The 20,564-nt window shown below is 42.1% G+C and overlaps 1 protein-coding gene across 1 annotated transcript in view; it reads right to left on the reverse strand.

Moving 5' to 3' along the window:
* WWTR1 (WW domain containing transcription regulator 1) overlaps positions 1–20,564 on the reverse strand; it is a 137,358-nt gene that overhangs the window by 44,762 nt on the left and 72,032 nt on the right. Inside the window, exon 3 of the mRNA XM_047875724.1 lies at positions 10,485–10,621. Within this exon, the coding sequence (XP_047731680.1) occupies positions 10,485–10,621 (137 nt within the window). The remainder of the gene's footprint in view (positions 1–10,484; positions 10,622–20,564) is intronic.

The raw sequence follows: 20,564 nt of genomic DNA on the forward strand, positions 1-20,564 counted from the left end.
ATGAATGGGGGAGGGGCAGAGAGAGAGGGAGACACAGAATCGGAAACAGGTTCCAGGCTCTGAGCCATCAGCCCAGAGCCTGACTCGGGGCTCAAACTCCCGGACTGCGAGATCGTGACCTGGCTGAAGTCGGACGCTTAACCGACTGCGCCACCCAGGCGCCCCATTTTTTTTTTTCCAACCTTTTTTGTTCACACTTATAATGAAAAAAAAAAAAAAGAATACTACATGAGAAAACATTGTGTGATTTTGAATGGTCTGATTACAATGTTTTTTTATTCTTTCAGTTTTTGCTGATCAGCTGTTCTACAATGACCAAAGAGTAATTATATAATATGGGGGAAAGAACACTGTTGAATCTTGTTGCCTCAAATATGTTTAGGATCTCATCTTTTCCTGATTTTTTTTTTTTTTAAACCAGGGAGAGGAGGGTGATCTTCCTCTCTTCAGCACTTAATGAGAAAAGGCCATGAAGGACTTTTGTTTTCTTGGCTTCTTACAGTATTTTGCTGACTTCATCACAGAGAATTATTCGGAGTCAAGCATGGTGGAACAGCTGTTCCTGACCACCAGCAACTGCAAAACACCCAAGGAATAAATTTAGACTTCCAGAAAGGAAGAAGAAATCAATCTTCCAGTTGATGTGGGGTGGGGGAGGTGATTATCACACACAGGCAGGGACATCACCAGGCACCCCAAAGAGGAGATCAAAGAATGCCCAAATGTCACTCAGCACTTATTAATTTGGAACAAGTGGCCAAAGGACAAACCATCCCGGAATCCCTTTGCCTCAAACTTTAACTGGGTGAAATTCCCCACAACAAGGAAGTTCCTGAGGGCAAAAGACTGGAAGCCAGCCAGCAGATACTACAAAAACTGTCAAAATTATTTTTTAAACTCTCAACAAAGACCCACAGCTTGGTGAAAAAATTAGACTCCATTAAAAATAAGTAAATAATGGAGGTAGTACACACAAAGAAGAGACTTCAAAAAAGTTTTCCCTGGCCTTTACCCCCTTCCTAAGAGGTTCTACGTTCCTTTGGGGTAGGAAGTGCCTGCCTCTCTGGAATTTTTCAGGAGTTTAGCCCTACAGAGGTCTGATTTTCTGGTCAACTCTCAGCAAGCAAAGTTTGAGGGGAGCTTACACACTTACTGAGTGAATTTAGACAACACAGTTCAATAAACTGGATCCCAAAGTACAATGTATTCCCTTGTTTTTAAAGTTTACTCGGTGTGATTGGGGTCAAAACTCTCTGGAAGGTGGCTTCAGCATTCCCGTATCCAATGCTCATGTATATACTAACACCAACAAGTGCCAAAATGACAGATGCCAATGCCATAATAAATGTCTATTTTGGACAAAGAACCCAGTCAAAAAGTTGGTGAGCATATTCAGCATTTGTTTCAGATAACTCAAGGTAAAGAATGGATCACTGGAGTGGGTTTCTGCCATTTATTATTATGGCATTCTCCGATCACTATGCTAAAACACACAATTCTCTTGTAGCTCCCCATACCCATACCTGGCTGATGACCAGGGTCATCTGGGCACCTGAAAACAGCACCCATTCCCAGACTCCAATCTACATCATCTGAAACAAGATTTCCCGGGGGGGGGGGGGGGGGGTGGTGGCAGGCATTATTCCAGCAGCAGCCCATGGCTGTTTTTTAAGGAGCAATCAGATGATTGGATTCTGAAGACTGCTGTTTAACAAATGCCCCCAAGGGATCTTCCTAGTGCTAGATCTGGATCCCCACTGGGAGAAACACTGATCTTAGAGACTAGGGAATTACTCGTTTGTTAATGGCAGACTCCATCAATTGTAGAACCTTAAGGATTCATGGTTTTGTCTGGATTGCACATGGGTCCTAGAGCCTTCTTCCCAAAACCCCATCCTCCTCTCCCTCTATAAAAAACGCTCAAGGCATCAAATGGTTCTCTCTTTTTTTTTTTGTTTCCTTTAGGCTATTATAAAGGTAATATAAACATACAGAGAAAATAAAGGGAATCACCCCCAATCAAAAAGGCTTACTATAATCACTACTAACATTCAAAAATACATAATTGATTTACCTAATACATTAACTCTACAAAGTGGTGCACCTGTGATGCATAATGCACTTGGCTAGGGGCTAGAAATACACAGATGGAGAGCAAAGTCTGTGGGAAAGGAGAAACTAAACAGTCTTTTTTTTAAAAAACAAAATTATAGTTCACAATAAACAATTTTTTCTGCTTTATAAAATAAGAATAAGATAATAAAGTTCTCCATGTGCCACAGAATCCTTATAACTATTATTTTAATGGTAACAAATACATTTATTTTTGTATTGCAGGCAATTACTTGGGGGTGGCGCTATTATAAATAACCCTTCTTTGTGTACACAATTTTCCAAAGTGTTCATCTAAGCATACTACATAGGAATGTTATCTTAGAGAATATTTTCTTAGGAAAAGTGTAGCATCACATTTTTCATGGCTCTTGTCACTTCTTACCAAAGAGGAGATTTTCTATCTAAATTTCTAAATTTCACATAATAAAATCTATAAGTGTTTATCACCTAATATTTATTCATCCATGAACAATACGGGTTTGAACTGCATAGATCCACTTACGTGCTGATTTTTTACAATAAAGTACTATAAATGTATTTTCTCTTGTGATTTTCCTAACATTTCCTTTTCTCTAGCTTACTTTATTGTAAGAATACAGTATATAATACATATAACATACAAAATATGTGTTAGTTGACTGTTTACATTAGCAGTTAAGGATTTGGGTCAATAGTAAGCTATTAGTAGTTAAGTTTTGGGGGAACCAAAGTTACATGTGGAATTTGGGTCTCCCACCCCACGTTGTTCAAGGGTCAACTGTACTGATCTAAAAAAGAGATTCATCCATATTAAGATAAATGGAATATACATATGGAAACACATTTACATAAGGAAACACATTTCCTTATACACTATTACATCTCACTTTATTGCATAAGAGTAACTGAATTAGTCAATTTAATAATGTTTTTAAGGGTGCCTAGGTGGCTCAGCTGGTTAAGCATCCAACTTCAGCTCAGGTCATGATCTCGCTAGTTTGTGACTTCGAGCCCGCATTGGGCTCTTGCTGACAGCTCAGAGCCTGAAGCCTGCTTTGGATTCTGTGTCTCCCTCTCTCTCCCTGCCTCTCCCCCACTCACTCTCTGTCTCCCTCTCTCTGTCTCAAAAATAAACATTTTTTAAAAATTAAAAAAAAAATAGTAATGTTTTAGCCCTCATTTCACATATCTTTAAAAAGCCTAAAAGAAAAAAAAAAAACTGTAATGAATCTCTTTTTGGAAACTCCAAAGAAGAGAAGTCTTCAATAAAGCTAATTAGATAGAGTGAATTTTGACAATTGATGGCTTCCTCCAAATCTAAGACAAAAATAATGATTTCTACGGTATTTAGATATTTAGAAAACCGCTCCTTCTTTTTTCTAATCAAGAAAAAAAGCCTTTTTAACCAGAACCCCTTCCCTTTTTCCCCGTGCCCACCAATCTTCCTTCCCCGCCATATGAGCCCACTTTCTATCACCACATTCCTACCAATGCCTTATCACTCTACCCCCCTCCCATAAAGTGTGAAGGTTTTTCAGTTTGTCTTTGGGTTTGTGTGTATGTGCTTGTGCACAATGGGCTAATTTATGCTGCAGAGACCACAAAGTTCAAAAAGTAGAGGGAATATCAGAGCTGGAAAAATCACAGTAGCCAGATGTGTCTGCCATGAACTTACCACATAAATTAGACTAGAAAAAAAGAAAAAAAAATTGGAAAAAGAACAAAAAAAAAAAGATAGCCTACATATAAATCTCACTTTGAGCAAACCTTAGGATACCTTTCTATGTGGTTTAAACAACACTAGACTTCAGTGTCCCTTAGCTATTTTATTTGCTGATAAAATGTTTTTAAGTGCTTTTATACACTTCCTAGAGGGAAGAATAAGCCAATTTACCAAACGGAGCACAGACAAGATTTTCCATCTTGTCTTGAAAAGCATGCCCTGCAAAAAAGAAAAACACACACATGTGTTTATAATTTGAAGTACAAATCAAGACAGACCGGGAGGACTTAGACTCTGGCCTGGTGAACAGCACATCTTCAAAGAGAGAGTGAGTGAGTGAGTGAGTGAGTGAGTGAGTGAGTGAGAGAGTGAGTGTGTGTGTGTGTGTGTGTGTGTGTGTGTGTGTGTGTGTGATTTTAAAAATTCCTATAGCATTAAAAATACCCTCTGGCTGCACTTTACCAAAAGTTTCTGAACCGGCTAGGGCTGGCAGTCTGGTGAAGTTGTTATACAGTCTTTATTTTTCCTGTTCTGTCTGGGAGGATACTGGCACCCCAGGTCGGGGCCTCACTCCAACAAAGAGGTCTGTTAATGTGTGACAGAAGCCCAGCGCACCATGGTTTATGATCGCTAGGATTATCACCAAAAGGGCAAAATTCACTTTCTCTTGGCAGTAATATTTTAAAATACGGGGATATTTTAAGTTGCCTCATGATTCAACTATTTGTGTGCTGAGAAATGGGAAAACCTTGATGCTGGCACACTTGTCGAGGGGGAAATGTCCTTCGCACGGAACTTGAGTGTGCCTGCTCTTCACAAACTCCCTGTTAACAATATGATGGAGAAAGGGACAGGTCACGAGCACATACGCCTCCTCATGTTCCCCCAACTGCTGTCTGGGGTCAACAAAATTATATTTGCAACATGTGAGCAAAAGTGCCCAAACGATCCAAGTTGTGGGAATCGTGGTTGGGTTTTCCTGAGGGAGGAACAGGATGGCTTTGTAACAATGCACACCACAGCCTCTTCCTCAGAGTGCACACGGGCCAGAAAAGTGAGGGAAAATCAGGCTACCGGCTACCAATAACAGTTACAACAACATACTTCTTTGGGGCATTTCTGTACGTTGAGTACTGAGGTACTCAAGACGACTTGGATGAGGTAGGGATCACAGTAGCTAGGGATGTCTGCTCTCATTATCACCACTTCACAGATAAGGAAAACTCAGACTCAGAGAGGCTGATAAACGAAACTAGTAAATGTCTAACCCAAGAGAGACTCAGTTGGGACTCCACGTTCCTCCCACCAACCACTATACAGAAAGGTCTCCTGCCTCCACTCTACCCCTATCACCGCCCTAAGACCCTAACCAGATTTCCTTAGCAGGCCCCATTTTCCCCCAAGCCCATTGTCCTATATGTTAGAATAGAAAGGGAGAGTCCTTTTTTTTCCTGTTTCATTTCCACCCCCTTCCAAAAAATTTAGTAGGTTTTAATAGTGATTAATGAGAAGAACAACCCATTTAAAAGATTCAAGGTCCTGCCTGGTTTGTGTTATGAAAAAAAATATATAATCAACTTTCATATGTATAATCATTTTCTGCCTTCACTGTTACATAAAAGCTGTGATTCTAAGCAAGTTGTGGGCCCCCAAACGATATGGCTTCCACCCAGAGGTAATCTCTCCTCTTTACTCTTTGAAGTTCTCCAAAGTCTTCCTTTCTTCTTCCATTCAGTAGGCATCTCTGGGGACCGAGATGCAAAGGTCACCAAGGTGCTCAGACAGAATCAAATAGGACAAAACCTGACAGGAAACCTGATTTGGCAGATACAAAAACAAAAATCTGAGTTAAAAACTAGACCAAGCCAGAGATGGTTATTTGAAATAAAATGCAAAAGAAGAAAAAGAAAAAGAAAAAGAAAAAGAAAAAGAAAAAGAAAAAGAAAAAAGAAAAAGAAAAAAAAATTTGTCTTTTTCATTTCTCTCCTGCAGAGTCAATTTCATTTTACTTAGGCATTTGAAAAGTCAGCGAGTTCAGATACGTAACAAATCTGCCATCCTACATAGATGCTTTTTCACTGGATACTGATGCAGCCTGACAAAAGTTTGCTCCATTTTTACAAAGTCACTCAATGCCTTTAAGTGACAGGTTTCTTCTCTACCAATTAAAATATGATTGGACTTGCAAATTACATTTCAGGAATAGATGTACTAAAAAAATAAGATATCCATGGATAAGCTTGGGGGGGGGGGGGGAATGCTAAAATATTTCCACCAGAGGGTGCTATCCTCACTGAAAGTAATGAACAGTGTTCCTAATTTAAAGCACTTTATACTCTAACTCGCCCAAAATATATCTTTTGTTTCTCGTGAGCTTTTATGATGAACAATGAAATTATCTTCAAATCTAACATCCTAAAATTGAATAAAGTAGAAAATAAAAGTTTTCCTTCCACAAAGAATAATGTTAGTAATAAGAATAAAATAATTAGAGCTTGTTATGTCCCAGGCACCACATCTAAGCACTTTACACATATAAACTCATATAATCTCTTCATACTGTGATAATAATCCTCATTTTACATATAAGGAAACTGAGGCAAAATTAAGTAATTTCATAGGGTCATGAAGCTAGTAATGGGCAGAGCCATGTATCAAATTCTAACAGTCTGATTCCCAAATCCATATACCTAAACTACAGTAAAGCAGAATCCCAATAAAATATTTATTGGGGCGCCTGGGTGGCTCGGTCGGTTAAGCGTCCGACTTCGGCTCAGGTCATGATCTCACAGTCCAAGGGTTCGAGCCCCTTGTCGGGCTCTGTGCTGACAGCTCAGAGCCTGGAGCCTGTTTCAGATTCTGTGTCTCCCTCTCTCTCTGCCCCTCCCCTGTTCATGCTCTGTCTCTCTCTGTCTCAAAAATAAATAAACGTTAAAAAAAAAAAAATTGTTTTTTAAAAAGATTTATTTCTGAATGTATTAAGCAATGTCAAAGATTATATCACAGTTCTAGAAATGCGTAAAATTATCTTATAAAAGGTACTAATTTTATCATCTCATAATAATATTAACTATATTTTGACATTTTCATACATACATAAATACCTCCCTATAAAGGAGACACACCAATTAAGTTCACTTAGCTGTTAGTTACATTATATTGAAAAGACCAAAATTCTAGATTCAAAAAGTAGAAGGATTTGCTCTTTATATTTTTTAAACACTGATAGTGAAGAGTATGAACTACAGATAGAGCTATAGCTTGAAATAACATATTCTGAGTAAATCACTTATTATTAAGACCACATTATGACTCTGTAAATTATCCCCAGTCTTTGGTGCTCACTTGGCATTCCCTGTTATATTTCTTTTCTTTTTTTTTTTTTTTTACATTTATTTATTTTTGAGAGACAGAGAGAGACAGAGAGTGAGCAAAGGAGGGGCAGAGAGAGAGAGAGAGACACAGAATCCGAAGCAGGCTCCAGGCTCCGAGCTGTCATCACAGAGCCCGACAAAGGGCTCGAACCACGAACTGTGAGATCATGACCTGAGCCGAAGTCGGATGCTCAACTGACTGAACCACCCAGGCGCCCCCCTGTTATATTTCTATCCTTAGGACGTGTCTGTGATTCGGTGTGGGCTAGCAACACACTGTGTAATGGACAAATATTTAAATATTATTAGGAAAAAAACCCAGAATGTGGGTCTTGAGAAATTTACTGCTTCGATTTATTAGAAATCTGGAAACTAAGGTATTTTAACTCAGGAATAGGTAAACACGTTTCCCACATTCAGATTACAATTTGTTTAGATATACTTTACTAACCAATTGTGCTTCTGTGAGGAAAGAGGTGGCTCAGGTGCACAGGTTGACCCACATGTGCCTTCATTGTTAAACAGTTTCAAGCATTCAAGTTCCTTTTAATTAGTCCACTTTCTACGTGTTGCACAATTTTTTAAAATGAAGACAAGTACCACATACACAGGGATATTCATTCCAGTATTGTGCAACACACAATAGTGACAACCTAAATATCCGTCAGATGGGGGTGCCAGGTGTATCAATACGTGGGACTACTAGGAAATCTTTTAAAAGAAGGCAACTCTGTATGTACAGATATAGAAGCACAAAAGGCAAGGTGAAGAACAGTAGGTATAATACACTAGCATTCGTGTGAAGAAACACATACCCATGACTGGAAGCACTAGAAGACTCCAGGACTAAGGAATGGGGATTCAGGGGGCATCGGAGTGACTCAGTCAGTTAAACATCTGGCTCTGGATTTCGGCTCAGGTCATGATCTCATGGTTCATGAGTTCAAGCCCCGCATCGGGCTTTGTGGTGACAGTGCAGGGCCTGCTTTGGATTCTCTCTCTCCCACTGTCTCTCTGCCCCTCCCCTGCTCACGCACGTGCACTCTCTCTCAAAATAAATAAACTTTAAAAAAAAAAAAAAGGAATGGGGACCTGAGAAAAGTTTACTTTGTGAACAGTGCTTTGAAAAAGTGTTTGAATTTTTTTAACCAAGTCCATGAAAGATTTTTTCCAATTATAATACATTACAAAATTAAAGTTAATATTTTAATAATCAGTCTTTAGAATTTTTCATGAAAGCTAGATGGCTAAAAGAAAGACTGAAACTAGTCTAATGCTACCTAATTTGTGGTTTCTTTACTATACTTGCAACTGCTTTCTATTTGAGCTCTTATATGTTGGGGACAAATGACTCATGGGAAGTTTTGGTTTACCACTGTTGGTAGAAGCATTTGTACCATTTTCCTTGATCTGCCCTTTAGATACAGGACACAACAGAAGTTATTCCAAGTCATTTGCTTTTTGGATATATTTTACATCTGCAAGCTTTAAAATGGTAGATCCAGACTTCCTGGCAGAACAGACAATATATTTACTTGAAGCTAACTCGGGTTTACTTGAGTTCATACTCACTTTGGCTAAGTCACAGTATGAAGGAAGGTGTCTGGGAATAATGCTCCCTTTTTTATCCTACTCATTCCTAAAAAATCCAACAAGAGACTCTTTTCACGCTAAAATTAACTATTCTGTGTACAAAGCAGTATCTGGATATCTGATCTTAAATGGAAAAGTTATCTGAAAATGGCATCATCTTTTATAAGACTTTAAAAGTATCCTCCTATTTTTAGCCTTTGGAAGCAGGGAAAATGCCTACCACAGAAGCTAATTAGTTATGTTGCTGCTGTGTATTCATTCATATCTGATTATCTCTAGTGGGAAGAATTTTAGTTCTAAGGTAAAGGCAATTAGCAGAAAATAATCTTTTCTCAATTCTAAAATCATACTTAAGCATTTTTTTTAAAAGAGAGAGAGACAGAGCTCTCACAGAAGCAGGGAAGGGACAGACAGGGAGAGAAAGAGAGACTTTTTTTTAATGTTTATTTATTTTGAGAGAGAGGGAATCTTTTTTTTTTTTTTTTTAAAGTTTATTTTTGAGAGAGAGAGAGAGAGAGAGAGAGAGAGAGAGCAGGGGCAGGGAAAAGAGAGAGGGAGACACAGAATCTGAAGCAGGCTCCAGGCTCCAAGCTGTCTGCACAGAGCCTGACATGGGGCTCAAACCCACAAACTGCGAGATCATGACCTGAGCCAAAGTCGGATGTTCAACTGACCTGAGCCACCCAGGTGCCCGGAGAGAGAAGCTTTTTTAATGCATTATTATTTTAATGTTTATTTTATTTTTGAGAGGGAGGGGAGGGGCAGGGAAGGGGGACAGTGGATCCAAAGCAGGCTCTGTGCTAGCAGCAGAGAGCCCAATGCAGGGCTCAAACCCACGAACTGTGAGATCATGACTTGGGCTGAAGTCAGATGCTTAACTGAGCCACCCAGGTGCCAAGAGAGACAGAGAGAGAGAAAGAGAGAAAGGGAATGAATCTTAAGCAGGCTCCATGCTCAGCACAGGGCCCAATGCACAACCCTGGGATGAAGACTTGAGCTGAAATCAAAGAGTCAGACACTCAAGTGAGCCACCCAGGCGCCACTACATTTAAGCATTCTAAATGAAGTCAAGGGTGAGCTGCATTGTCCCAGGGCAGGTGTCTTGAGAAGCCACCTGCAAATCACATAAAGGCTAAATGCACTCTAAAGTCAGAGCAGCCTCAGTTGAAACTCCCGACCCTGCCATCCACGAGCTGTATGCCCTTGGGAAAGTTTCCTTATCCATAAAATAGGAATGTCACCACTCCTTGTAGGGTTGTTGTGAGTTTAATGCGATAAGGCATGAAAGCACCAAGCCTGGTGTCAATCACACGTTACGCAAAATAATTATAATAAAAGAAGGAAGGAAAGGGATTGGAGGCCAGAATTGTACCTTTGGCAGTCTTCAGGGACCAAATTCACAGAATGGGGGTATGTACCCGACTTGGATGAATGAGAGGAGGCCTAAGTAATTTTTCAAAAAACTCCAGTAAAGACAATTGAAAGAGATGCCGTAACCTTAGCATAAACCTAGGTAGCAAGAGTGCGAGGTGGTAGAAAAGGGGCCAGGAAGGCAGTCAAAGGTGGTGGCAGTGTAATGCACCCAAGAGCTATCTGGGGTGCATGAGGAGGCACTGAGACAACCAGAGCTGCTTCTGAGCTCCAGAGCCCCTTGGTTAAACACTTGTTCATTCACCTCCAGGTGAAAGCTTTAGGCTTACCGAGATTTGGCTGAGACACGGCCATGGACCTCTGGGGTGCTGGGTTGGGAGTGGCAGCAGGGTGGAGGTTCATCGGATTCAGGGACTGATTCATCGCCTTCCTAGGGTCTTGCCACGTGGTGATTTTTTCTATGTGACTAAAAGAAGGAAAACAATGATCTTTTTAATTGTCAGCACGATCATCATTATCACCATCACCAACAACAGCACAAGAGTTAAATGACGCCGGCTCTTCTTTCCTTAGGATCTGCTTACAGATGGCTGACACATTGTGTTTGTTTTCATCCAAGGTCACGCGTGCCCACATACCCCTCCATCCAAGGGCCCTACTGGGGATCTTGCAGGGAACTCTCTGAATACGAGCCCATGACTTAGCTGTCCAAGCTGTCCCTACATGCAAAAACCCTCGTAAAGGCTTTCTGCCTCACCAGTGTATCCTGTCCCAGCCAAGGATCCTTCGGTCCTCAGCTCCTCAGGTGCTTCCCCGCCATTCAATCATGGGGATGCCATGGTGTGAACTCCTCTCCCAAAGCAAGACCGGGCCCTCCCGCCCCGCCAAGCCTCCCACGTTCCCCGGCTCATGTAATTGACATAATGAGGACACCTCTGTCAGTACCAGCCAAAGACAGAACTCTTGAAACCAACCTCGTAAATATGACACTACTGAGCTCTTAATTAAGAGCAAGGAAGGCACTGTGAGGTCTAAGCAGGTGATACATAAAACCCCCAAGAAGCTTATGTTCTACTAAGCAAGGTTAACAACTGTTTAGCTGGAGGACAGGGTAGCAGGAATTAAGTGTAGGAAGACCAGCAAGTGCCAGATTATGGAGAAGCCCAAATGTCAAAGCATGAAGGTTTCTGAGGGAAAAGACATGATTAGATTTTGGTCATACACAACTTCCAGTATTTATATTGTGACTTAATCTCAGAGAAACTGGTACAACATAAGCTGCTGCCTAGAGTTTCCATATGTTCTTAGAAAGAGGGACAAGACCTCCAGCTTTGTCTGCCTCCTCCCAAACCACAACGTAAGTCATTCTTGGTAACTTATGTGCCCTACCGCACACCATCACCATCATCTCTTTTTTTTTCCCTGAAGTTTATTTATTTTGAGAGAGAGAGAGAGAGAGAGAGAGAGAGAGAGAGAGGGCATGCGCACATAAGCAGGGGAGGAGAGGAGGGAGAGAGAGAATCCCAAGCAGGCTCCACATTGTCAGTGCAGAGCCTGATGTGGGGCTCGAACTCACGGAATCATAAGAATATAACCTAAGCCAAAATCAAGAGTCAGATGCTGAACCAACTAAGCCACCCTGGTGCCCCCAAAAACTTTTTTGAGATTTCATTATATTTTTCTTTTAAAGATGAGCATATTCATCTTGCGCTGTAACTTTGTTTTACGAATTGTATCAGAGTGCTTTTTATATATTGATCAAAGACCACAAAAGCTGACCGCAAAAACCGAACGTCAGCTTTTTGTTCTATGCCTTGCAACTAGGTTTACCTCTCCCAAACTATTTGTCTAGGCAAACCCCCACACACTAGGGACCTTCCCAGATCCACCTGAAAAGAAGCATGATTGTCCTTTCATTAAACACACCTTAATTTTGAATGACAATGGCCTCCTTTGAATCTTTAGCAACGCAAACCACTATTACTATCATTCAATTTAATCCCAAATCACTGTTAATTCCTGGCCCTGGAGTTTTATTTGTCTCTTCTCTGGCGTGTTTCCTCACATCTGAATGCTGCTAAATGTATGCTGCTAAAATTCCTCTTCAGACTTCTTTATCCTAGACAGCAAGTTATTGCCATGGGGAACTCATCCACTGCCTGAGTGAAAGCTTGGATGTTTTCCCAAGAAGGCCTTTAAATGAGTGTGATTTAAAAAAAAAATAAAAGTCAGGCTTGATATAAAGGAAGCAAAATTAAGTTTAACTGTTGAGTTTCCATACTGTAAAAGCCATCGACAGTTTTCAAAAATATAATAAAAAATGTGGGGCGCCTGGGTGGCTCAGTCGGTTGAGCGTCCGACTTCAGCCCAGGTCATGATCTCGCGGTCCGTGAGTTCGAGCCCCGCGACAGGCTCTGTGCTGACGGCTCAGAGCCTGGAGTCTGTTTCAGATTCTGTGTCTCCCTCTCTCCGACCCTCCCCTGTTCATGCTCTGTCTCTCTCTGTCTCAAAAATAAATAAACATTAAAAAAAAAAATTTTTTTTTAATGAACTAGGAGGAATAAAAATTTTAAAACCAAGACTGTCTTGTTAAGAAGAACACAAGTCGGGGGGGGGATAGGACCTAAATAAATAAATGAGAATCACTTACTCCAACGAAAAAGACGATAAAGGAAAGAAACAATGGTCTCATTTATACCTTCAGTTTAAGAATTGTAATTCTGTGAAAGCTTTCATAAAATCCTTTTGTCAACTTTTGGTCAAGTGGAAACTCATAACCAGCCTCAGGGGATTTGTCATAGTCGTTTCAGAGTGAGGAACCAATTGATGAGGATGTCAGAGTTGAGTAAACTCCCTTTAGCCAAGTAATTAGAGCGAAGAAACCCTTTGACTAACCATCCCTTCAGGACCCACACTATTAAAACATGTTTTCCAAGGTAGGTATGCCCTGCATACTTTCCACAATGGCACCAGAAGGAAAGGAATTCTCTCTCTCATGAGCCCTCCTCAGACCCCCTGAGACCATGGGTCCTGGTGCTGTGCCAGAAGCAGCATGAGCACGGCCACGGTGAGACAGAGTGACGCAGTGGAAGACACTTAAGGACACTGCTGGGGATAGTGGTAGGAATGACACAGGGGCCGGAACGATGCATTCCCAAAGGCTGGTCCCCATGCTCCTTCCCCATCCTGAACCAGTGGGCTGTGGCCCCCAAAACTGGGGAGAGCAGAAAGGCCCACAGCTAAGTGGTAAAAACGAGCCCAGCTTGCCGAAGGACTGCCACCACAACAGGCTGGCCTCCACCGCCTGGGACAGAGTGCTGGGGCTTTCTGGGAGGGCACTCTGGCCCCATCCCAGAGAGGTCTGACGCCAACGAGGCACAACTCAAACGTGGCTTCAAGTCCGAGAACTCCCCCAGGGCCGTGGGAGCCTCCTCAGCCCACCCTTCCAACCCCATACCCAGCCAACGCTTTTAAAGGAGGTTTGTTCCCAGCAGATTTGTTAATTAAAAGTGTCACTCACAGTATTCCCCAAAGACTAGAGTACAAGAGGGAGTCTTTCTTAAGTGAGCAGTTCTCATTGCTCAGAAACCACTCTGAGAAGAAAGCCACTCGAATTCCCAGCCTCTGCAGACCCACCAGTCGACCCGACGTCAGCTTTGCTTTAAGGCTCGGCTTCTATGAAGTCCAGGGTGGCTCCCAGTCTGAATGCCAAAAGCAAGAGCATTGCTCACAAGAACTTAATACATTGCTGATGATTTGATTTGAAAGCTAAATTCTGCTATTGTTCAAAACGTTTAGCTCCTGTCACCCCGTTCCCGAACGCAGGCTAAGCCACTGGCTCTTTCACACTGCTGTCTCATCTCCGCTCCCTCTGAGTTACTGACTCATTTCCTTTCTCGAATTTCTCAGTGTAACCTTACTGTCTGCCAGGACCCACAGTTTAGGATTAATCCCGACTTCCCTGCTACTCCCACCTCTTTCCTGATTTCATTCCTCCCTTGCTGCCCAGTCCTATTCAACCAAATGTCTCTGCTGTTTTTAAAAGCCCAATTTCTCCTGAAAATTTACATATATATTCAATCTGCTTATATATGTGTGTCCAATGAATACATATTCTGTACAGTTCTCATATTTTAAAAAATGGAACAAAAAAGGAAAAAAGGTATCAAACTATTTACGGGTATACATACAAGTTATAGGCCCACGGGTGCTTTTTTTCCTTACCAAACTCTCCTGTACTTTCCAGGTTTTTAACAGTGGCCATGCATTGTTTTCGTAAGCAGTAAAAACAAAAATAATCATGAAGGCACAACATGACAAAAAGGAAAATGACGCATGGGCATGCAGGTCACAGGGTACTAAAATGTTATTAAAGATAAACTGTAGATTTGGCTCGTAATTGTTGGGTGGCCAAAGGAAGAATGAGGGAAATGGAATTAATCACCTGGCCCCATGTTGTTTCTCAAGAAAAAAAATGCCAGTTCCTAAGGATAAGGAAAACTTTTCCCGACACCATAAGGTCTTTTTCCTGGGGGAAAAAAAAAAAACAAAACCTGTAATTCACAAAAGACCCTGGCCTCCGGGGGCGGGGCTATAACAAAGATAAGAGGAGTGGCCTTCACTTCCCAGTCTTTCACAGTCGCGGGAAGAACAAACCAACTTCTCACCTCCAACCACATCAGGAGTCTCTCCTTAGAGAAGCATCCAGATCTAAAAAGAGCTTCGGTGTTGGGGACTGCAGCTTGTGTTCAGTGGCAAGAAGGTCAGCGCTTCTCTGAGAAGACGTTTGGCTGGAAACAGTTTATGGAAAGCTATGTTTTGTGAAATAATTTTTCCTTCTTGAATTAATATGTTGCTCAACAGAGATGCAAGTTCAGAAAGCCATTTTATTTATTACGGAAATTCTGTGTTTGAGGTTGAAATGTCACTGAAATGAGCAGAAGAGGCAGCTTCACCTCCCAATGTCCCTCCACTCACCGCCTGGTCCCTCCCATCGGCCTGCAGGGGATCTTTTAACTTAGCTCCTATTTCCTCCTTCCAGGCTCCTGCATGACCTTTCACCTTGATGAGCACAAGGGCCTCCAGGCTTCCCTTCCTCCGTCTTTCTGGTTTTCCTTTGCCCTTCATCCCTTCCCCCACCCTCTCAATCAGATAATCCACTCTCCATCCCACCTCTAGACTCCAATCCCCAGGACAGCTGGGATCCAAGTCACTTCTTGGTCTCACTGCCTGTGAAGTAAAAGTACTACTCGTGTAGGCATCTTCCAGAAAGAAGACCTACTGGTGCGACACTGTTCTGGAAAGATCAAAGTCTTGGCATCACACATATCTGAGTTTGTTGGGGTTTTTTTTAATATTTATTTTGGGGGGAAACTTGGGGCAGAGGGGGGTGGAGGGGAGGAGGGACAGAGGATCCGAAGGCGGTCTGCCCTGATAGAAGAGAGCCAGACGCGGGACTCGAATCCATAAACCGCAAGATCATGACATGAGGCGAAGTCGGATGCTCAACCGAATGAACCCCCCAGGCGCCCTTCACATATCTGAGTTTTAAGGCTACTCTGATCTGTGTGACCTAGTTGGACAAGCCACTTCACTCATCCTGGTCTCAGCACCCAGATCCAGGAGACGGGAGTAAAAGAAGTTAACAAACACACCGGTTCCTTGTTGCAGGGTGAAATAGGTCTGTTCAGGGAAACTAATGACAGCCAAAGTCACCTGCAGATTCCACGGCCAGTTCACTGGCCTTTCCAAGCTCACCTCCTTAGCAGTGAATGCACGGAAGGTAGTAGCTCTGGCCTCAAGCCCAAAGCTCACAACATAGGTTCAAGTTTACTCAACAAGCTTAGATTGTACACCTATTGTGCACTAACTATGCACTAGGAAGGTATAAAAATAAAAGGCATTTTGTAAATATAAAACCCTGACTAGCAGCAGAACCATTAAAGGCAATGATAAAATCTTATCTGTAAAAATAGAACCCACCGGCTTCTTACAGCCCAGGACAAGGCCTGGTGCTTTTAGATGAATTTATCCTCCAGTCCATGACCTATTACATTAACTTTATGGAAGGAAGCCACACAACAAAGACTTTCTGAAATAGAGAAGGTCTATGTAATACATTTTGTATTGCTGGAAGCATACAAAGATATAAAAATAGAAAGGATCCTGAGTGCTTGATTTTGAAAGAATTTAGAGTTCTTCGCAACATAAGCCGCTTGCCTATTTCTACGGGCAAAGTTTTCATCTTTAAATCTAAGTGCTTTGCCGTTTTACTCTCCCTCCTCTCCACCGTCAAGGCTTTAATATGTTAGAGTTTCACATTAGTGTCACACATTACTCAGGGCTCCCTGCAATCAACAGACCTGTTAGGACAGGCCTCCGACCTGCCTCTTCTTTTCCACCACAAACTAGCTAGGCAGTTGAAGAGAACCACACCAATGAAATGTGAATTTAAAGGCAGCCTGGGGTCATAAAACCAAGGCTGACTGGTTCAAAACTCAGTTCACACTCGGTGCCACTTGGATCCAGTCCCCTGACAATCCCAGGCTCTCTTCAACTTCTCTCTTGACTCTCTCTTCTTGGGGGGTGCCAATATTTCTTTTCCAATGGAACATAAGCTCTTTTGATGACAGAAATGACCCTATGGGGCATAGCAAAGTACTCTCTCTGCACATAGTAAGCATCTGCAAAACAATTCCCTTGCAACCCCCATAATATTCACAAGCCCAATTTAGGGCATAAGTAAATTGTCTTATATTTTTAAATCAGACATTATATATATTTTTTTAATTTAAAAGATCAGTTTACCACCCTGTTAATGTTATAGCAAATGTACATACACTGAAGATTAAGTGCTTAAAAAGTGCTAAATGAACTTTGCAACTTGCTTGTTGTGAACCAGTTCAATTAAACCCACCCTTGTTAAAAATGGAAATTGAAACAGATTTGCGTGAGGTTGATAATTTCCCAGACAGAGCCTGCCAAGTAAGTTTGACCCATTGTCAGCAGACAACAAATGCTATGCCAATGCTTAATCCTGTACCAGATGGCAAGACTTGTCCGAGACTCACATTAAAGTTCTGAAATGTTCCCCAGTTAGAATTAAAATACAAATATGCAAAAGCGGTTTACTTTTTTTGTTGTATTTCAGGGATAAATGCTGCCTGCGTTTCAATTACATTAAACATGCTGGCAGTGTGTTCTTATTTAAATTTCCAGACCTAGGAAATGACACATCATATCTTACTCATATCTTGCATTTCTTTGAGTGGCGCCTTTTGTTTTGTTTTGTTTTTTGCCAGTGGTACTTAGTTCTTCCAACTGACATCAGAGGTGGGTCTTAACCACAAGAACAAAGACAGCTGGCATACACACACCCTAATTCTCCCAGGCCCAGACGTACACTCTCCCCAGTACTTCCTCTGCTGTCCCCTAAAACCAGAACATAGAGGAAACTGATCACAGTATGAACCCCAAAGCTGGGGGGAGCCTCATAGCAGGGGTAGCCCCACAGCAAGGGGAGCTCCCATAGTTGTGCTCACAGCCCACGTCTAAACCGGCAACCCAACCTGATTAATAGCCATTCAGTAAACAGTTCCCATCTGCTTAACCCTATCAGTCCAGCTGGATAATGGAGAGTAGGCTTTTGAACTACAATACATGGACAATCAGAAATAAAGTGTTGGCTCTTTACCTGGTTGAATAGATGTTTTACTTTATTTCCAAAGCCATCAACCTCCTTCCCACATTTTCATCCTTCCTATTGTCACCCTAACCGATGATTCTTTGTCCCAAAGCAGCTTTCACAACACTATACTTGGCTACAATTCTTTTTCTGTTCTGCCCGAATCCTAAGCGGTACCCTCTCGCTAGTCTGATGCATTACATTAGAATAAAAGATACAAAGAGGTGAAAGTCACGCTGCAAAGGTACATGGCTGACACATCCATTAGCAAAGCATTCGTACCATTCACAGATTAAATCCCAAAGCCATGAAAACTGCCTCATGTCATACAATAAAAGTGACTGTTCACATAATAGAAGTGTGCTTAATGAGAAAGCTCATCCTTCTTTGAAACCACAAGGAATTTATACTTGAAAGGTTCTGGTCAGATTTTCACTTAGGCAGCTCATCAAACATAGCTGTATAGTCTATGACATAGGAATGATAATTCATATATAAATGGGGGATTTTTTTAGGATCCTCTAATAAAAGATGATACAAGACCAGCAGCATTATTTTGGTGCCTGTTTCCGGTCTCTACCATTCACTTGCCAAACATTTCAGAGTCCCCTGGAATTCTGAATGAATGGCAGCGATTGTATTTTTAACTACCAGGCTCTAATCCTCGACTTCCATCACAGCCATGCCAAGAAGCCTCCCCTTGTTTAAATTAGCAGCAGTAGTAGCCGCAGCAGCGTGGAAGGTCTCCTGGCACTTCCGCCACAGCCAGCTGTGGTGATCTATCTACTCAAATCCTTTTCCCCGAGCACCACAGACTTTTCCGCAGACTCATTCCCGAACCTGCTCCGTCAGGGCAGAGGCTGAGTCAAGGCCAGCTGCTGCCAGCCCCGAGGCACAGTGTGAGCCCACCCGAGGCTGTAATACCCTACAGGGCTCTACTTACCCAGTGTGTTGTTGCTGGGGTGGGAAAGGAGGGGACACTGTGAATGTGGAGAAAACCACTTCGGGAAGCCAGTGACTCACCAACACAACCCCAAGGTGTGATTCACTGACCACCTCACTTCAGACGGTGAGCCGTTGTGTTACAGGCACCCGACATCGCCACTGAGGTCCCCAACATCACCCAACATGGGCAGACCACACTCCACCCCCCCTGCAAACTGAGCCAAACTCTTGCTTAGCCTTATTTTCCCTATTCCCTAAAAAAGCAGAAGGAACAGAAGGACTGGGTTTTTGTTTGTTTGTTTTCTGTAGGCCAAGAGCGCTACTAAAGAACTTTTGGCTGTAATGCAATTTTATTATTAACACTTAGCATTTTTTCCTCTTCTCATGCAGGATCAATAGTGCTATTAAGAGATTTATAAATCACAGTAAATTTCTTCCGTTGAAACCAAACAACAACGTAAGAGTTTATTTCACTGTTTTATAATTTCCAGATATCAAGTATAAAATATGTACTTGTACATATTTTCCCACTTTCTCCTTCTTCACAAACAAAAACACGGGATGGGAATGAGGAGAAGTGGAGAAAAGATGAGGTTCTTTATGAATGGTGAATTCTAGAATTATCAACAGGCCGTGAGGAACGCATTCACCCATTTATCCGTTTGACGATCATTTACAAAGGGGCTGTATCTTCCATGAGGACTCAGTCCCAAAATCAGTTTTGGGAAATGTGGGGTGTAGTGAAAATTACAACTGCAAATGCTTTAAGGGCCTATAACGTACAGTCTACTAGGCGTTCTGTATGTTAGACTGTTGATCAGTAAGCCCAAGGCAGCCAGTCCCTTCTAGTGTTAAGACAGATTAGTTACTGTTTCTACTACCAAGCTGAAGTGATGCTGTCCCCAAATACTTATGCTGGGATGTGCTAGGTGTGTAGTGTTGAATTCATGCCACCTGAACAGGCAGACAGTCCTAAGTACCTGTGTTGTCTTTTGCTCCAAGGACATATCAGAAGATGACCCAGAGTGAGCCTTCGGAGCTGGCAATCAAAATGGCGGGGAGGTAGCGGCAAAGAAATAATGAATGGCGTGGAGGCTAACAGAGCACAAGTCTTATTTTTGTTGTAATTCTAAATGGTCCAGAGCCCGACACTCTAGCTTGGTAGCTATGTGTTAGGTCTGCTCCCCTTATCAACTGTGTCTGACATCTGGGAAGCAGCTTTTACCCTCACCATCATTTTTTAAAAGAAGTTTGTTTTTAAGCCACGGAACTACTTTAAATTCTAAAATACTTTTGAAAATTGTTTTTCCAGACTCTCCGTGCCCAACACGTTTCAACGTGTTGTTTTTCCAGTTGTTCTTCCGGTGTGTCTTCTTCATTGACACACAGCTTACCCGCTCTGAACCCTCTCCGAACATAAACCAGCCCAACTAAACTCAGGATATGCCCTCCTTTCTCTGCCTTCCAATGGGGCCAACTGAATTAAATGTCACTTGCCCCAAAGAAGAGGGCAAAGCCTCCCTAAAAACCAAAAATTCTTCTGGATTCTTCTGGCTTCACTTCCATTCATGTGAAGAGATTCCATTCCTTTTCATTGGCTTTGTTTTCCCCAATCATGAGAAGAGGACGAGCCACACGGGGCTCTGGTCACCGGAGCCACTTTCTGCACATGGTTGAAAGACATGACCCAGCTGGCACTAGCAATGAGACTGACAAGAACCCCAACGCTCGTCTGGAGAATGACTGCAGGTGTTTTGCAGAGCCAGCGTCCCATTTTGCA

Source organism: Prionailurus viverrinus, chromosome C2 (assembly GCF_022837055.1).
Source record: "Prionailurus viverrinus isolate Anna chromosome C2, UM_Priviv_1.0, whole genome shotgun sequence".
NCBI classification, from domain to species: Eukaryota; Metazoa; Chordata; class Mammalia; order Carnivora; family Felidae; genus Prionailurus; species Prionailurus viverrinus.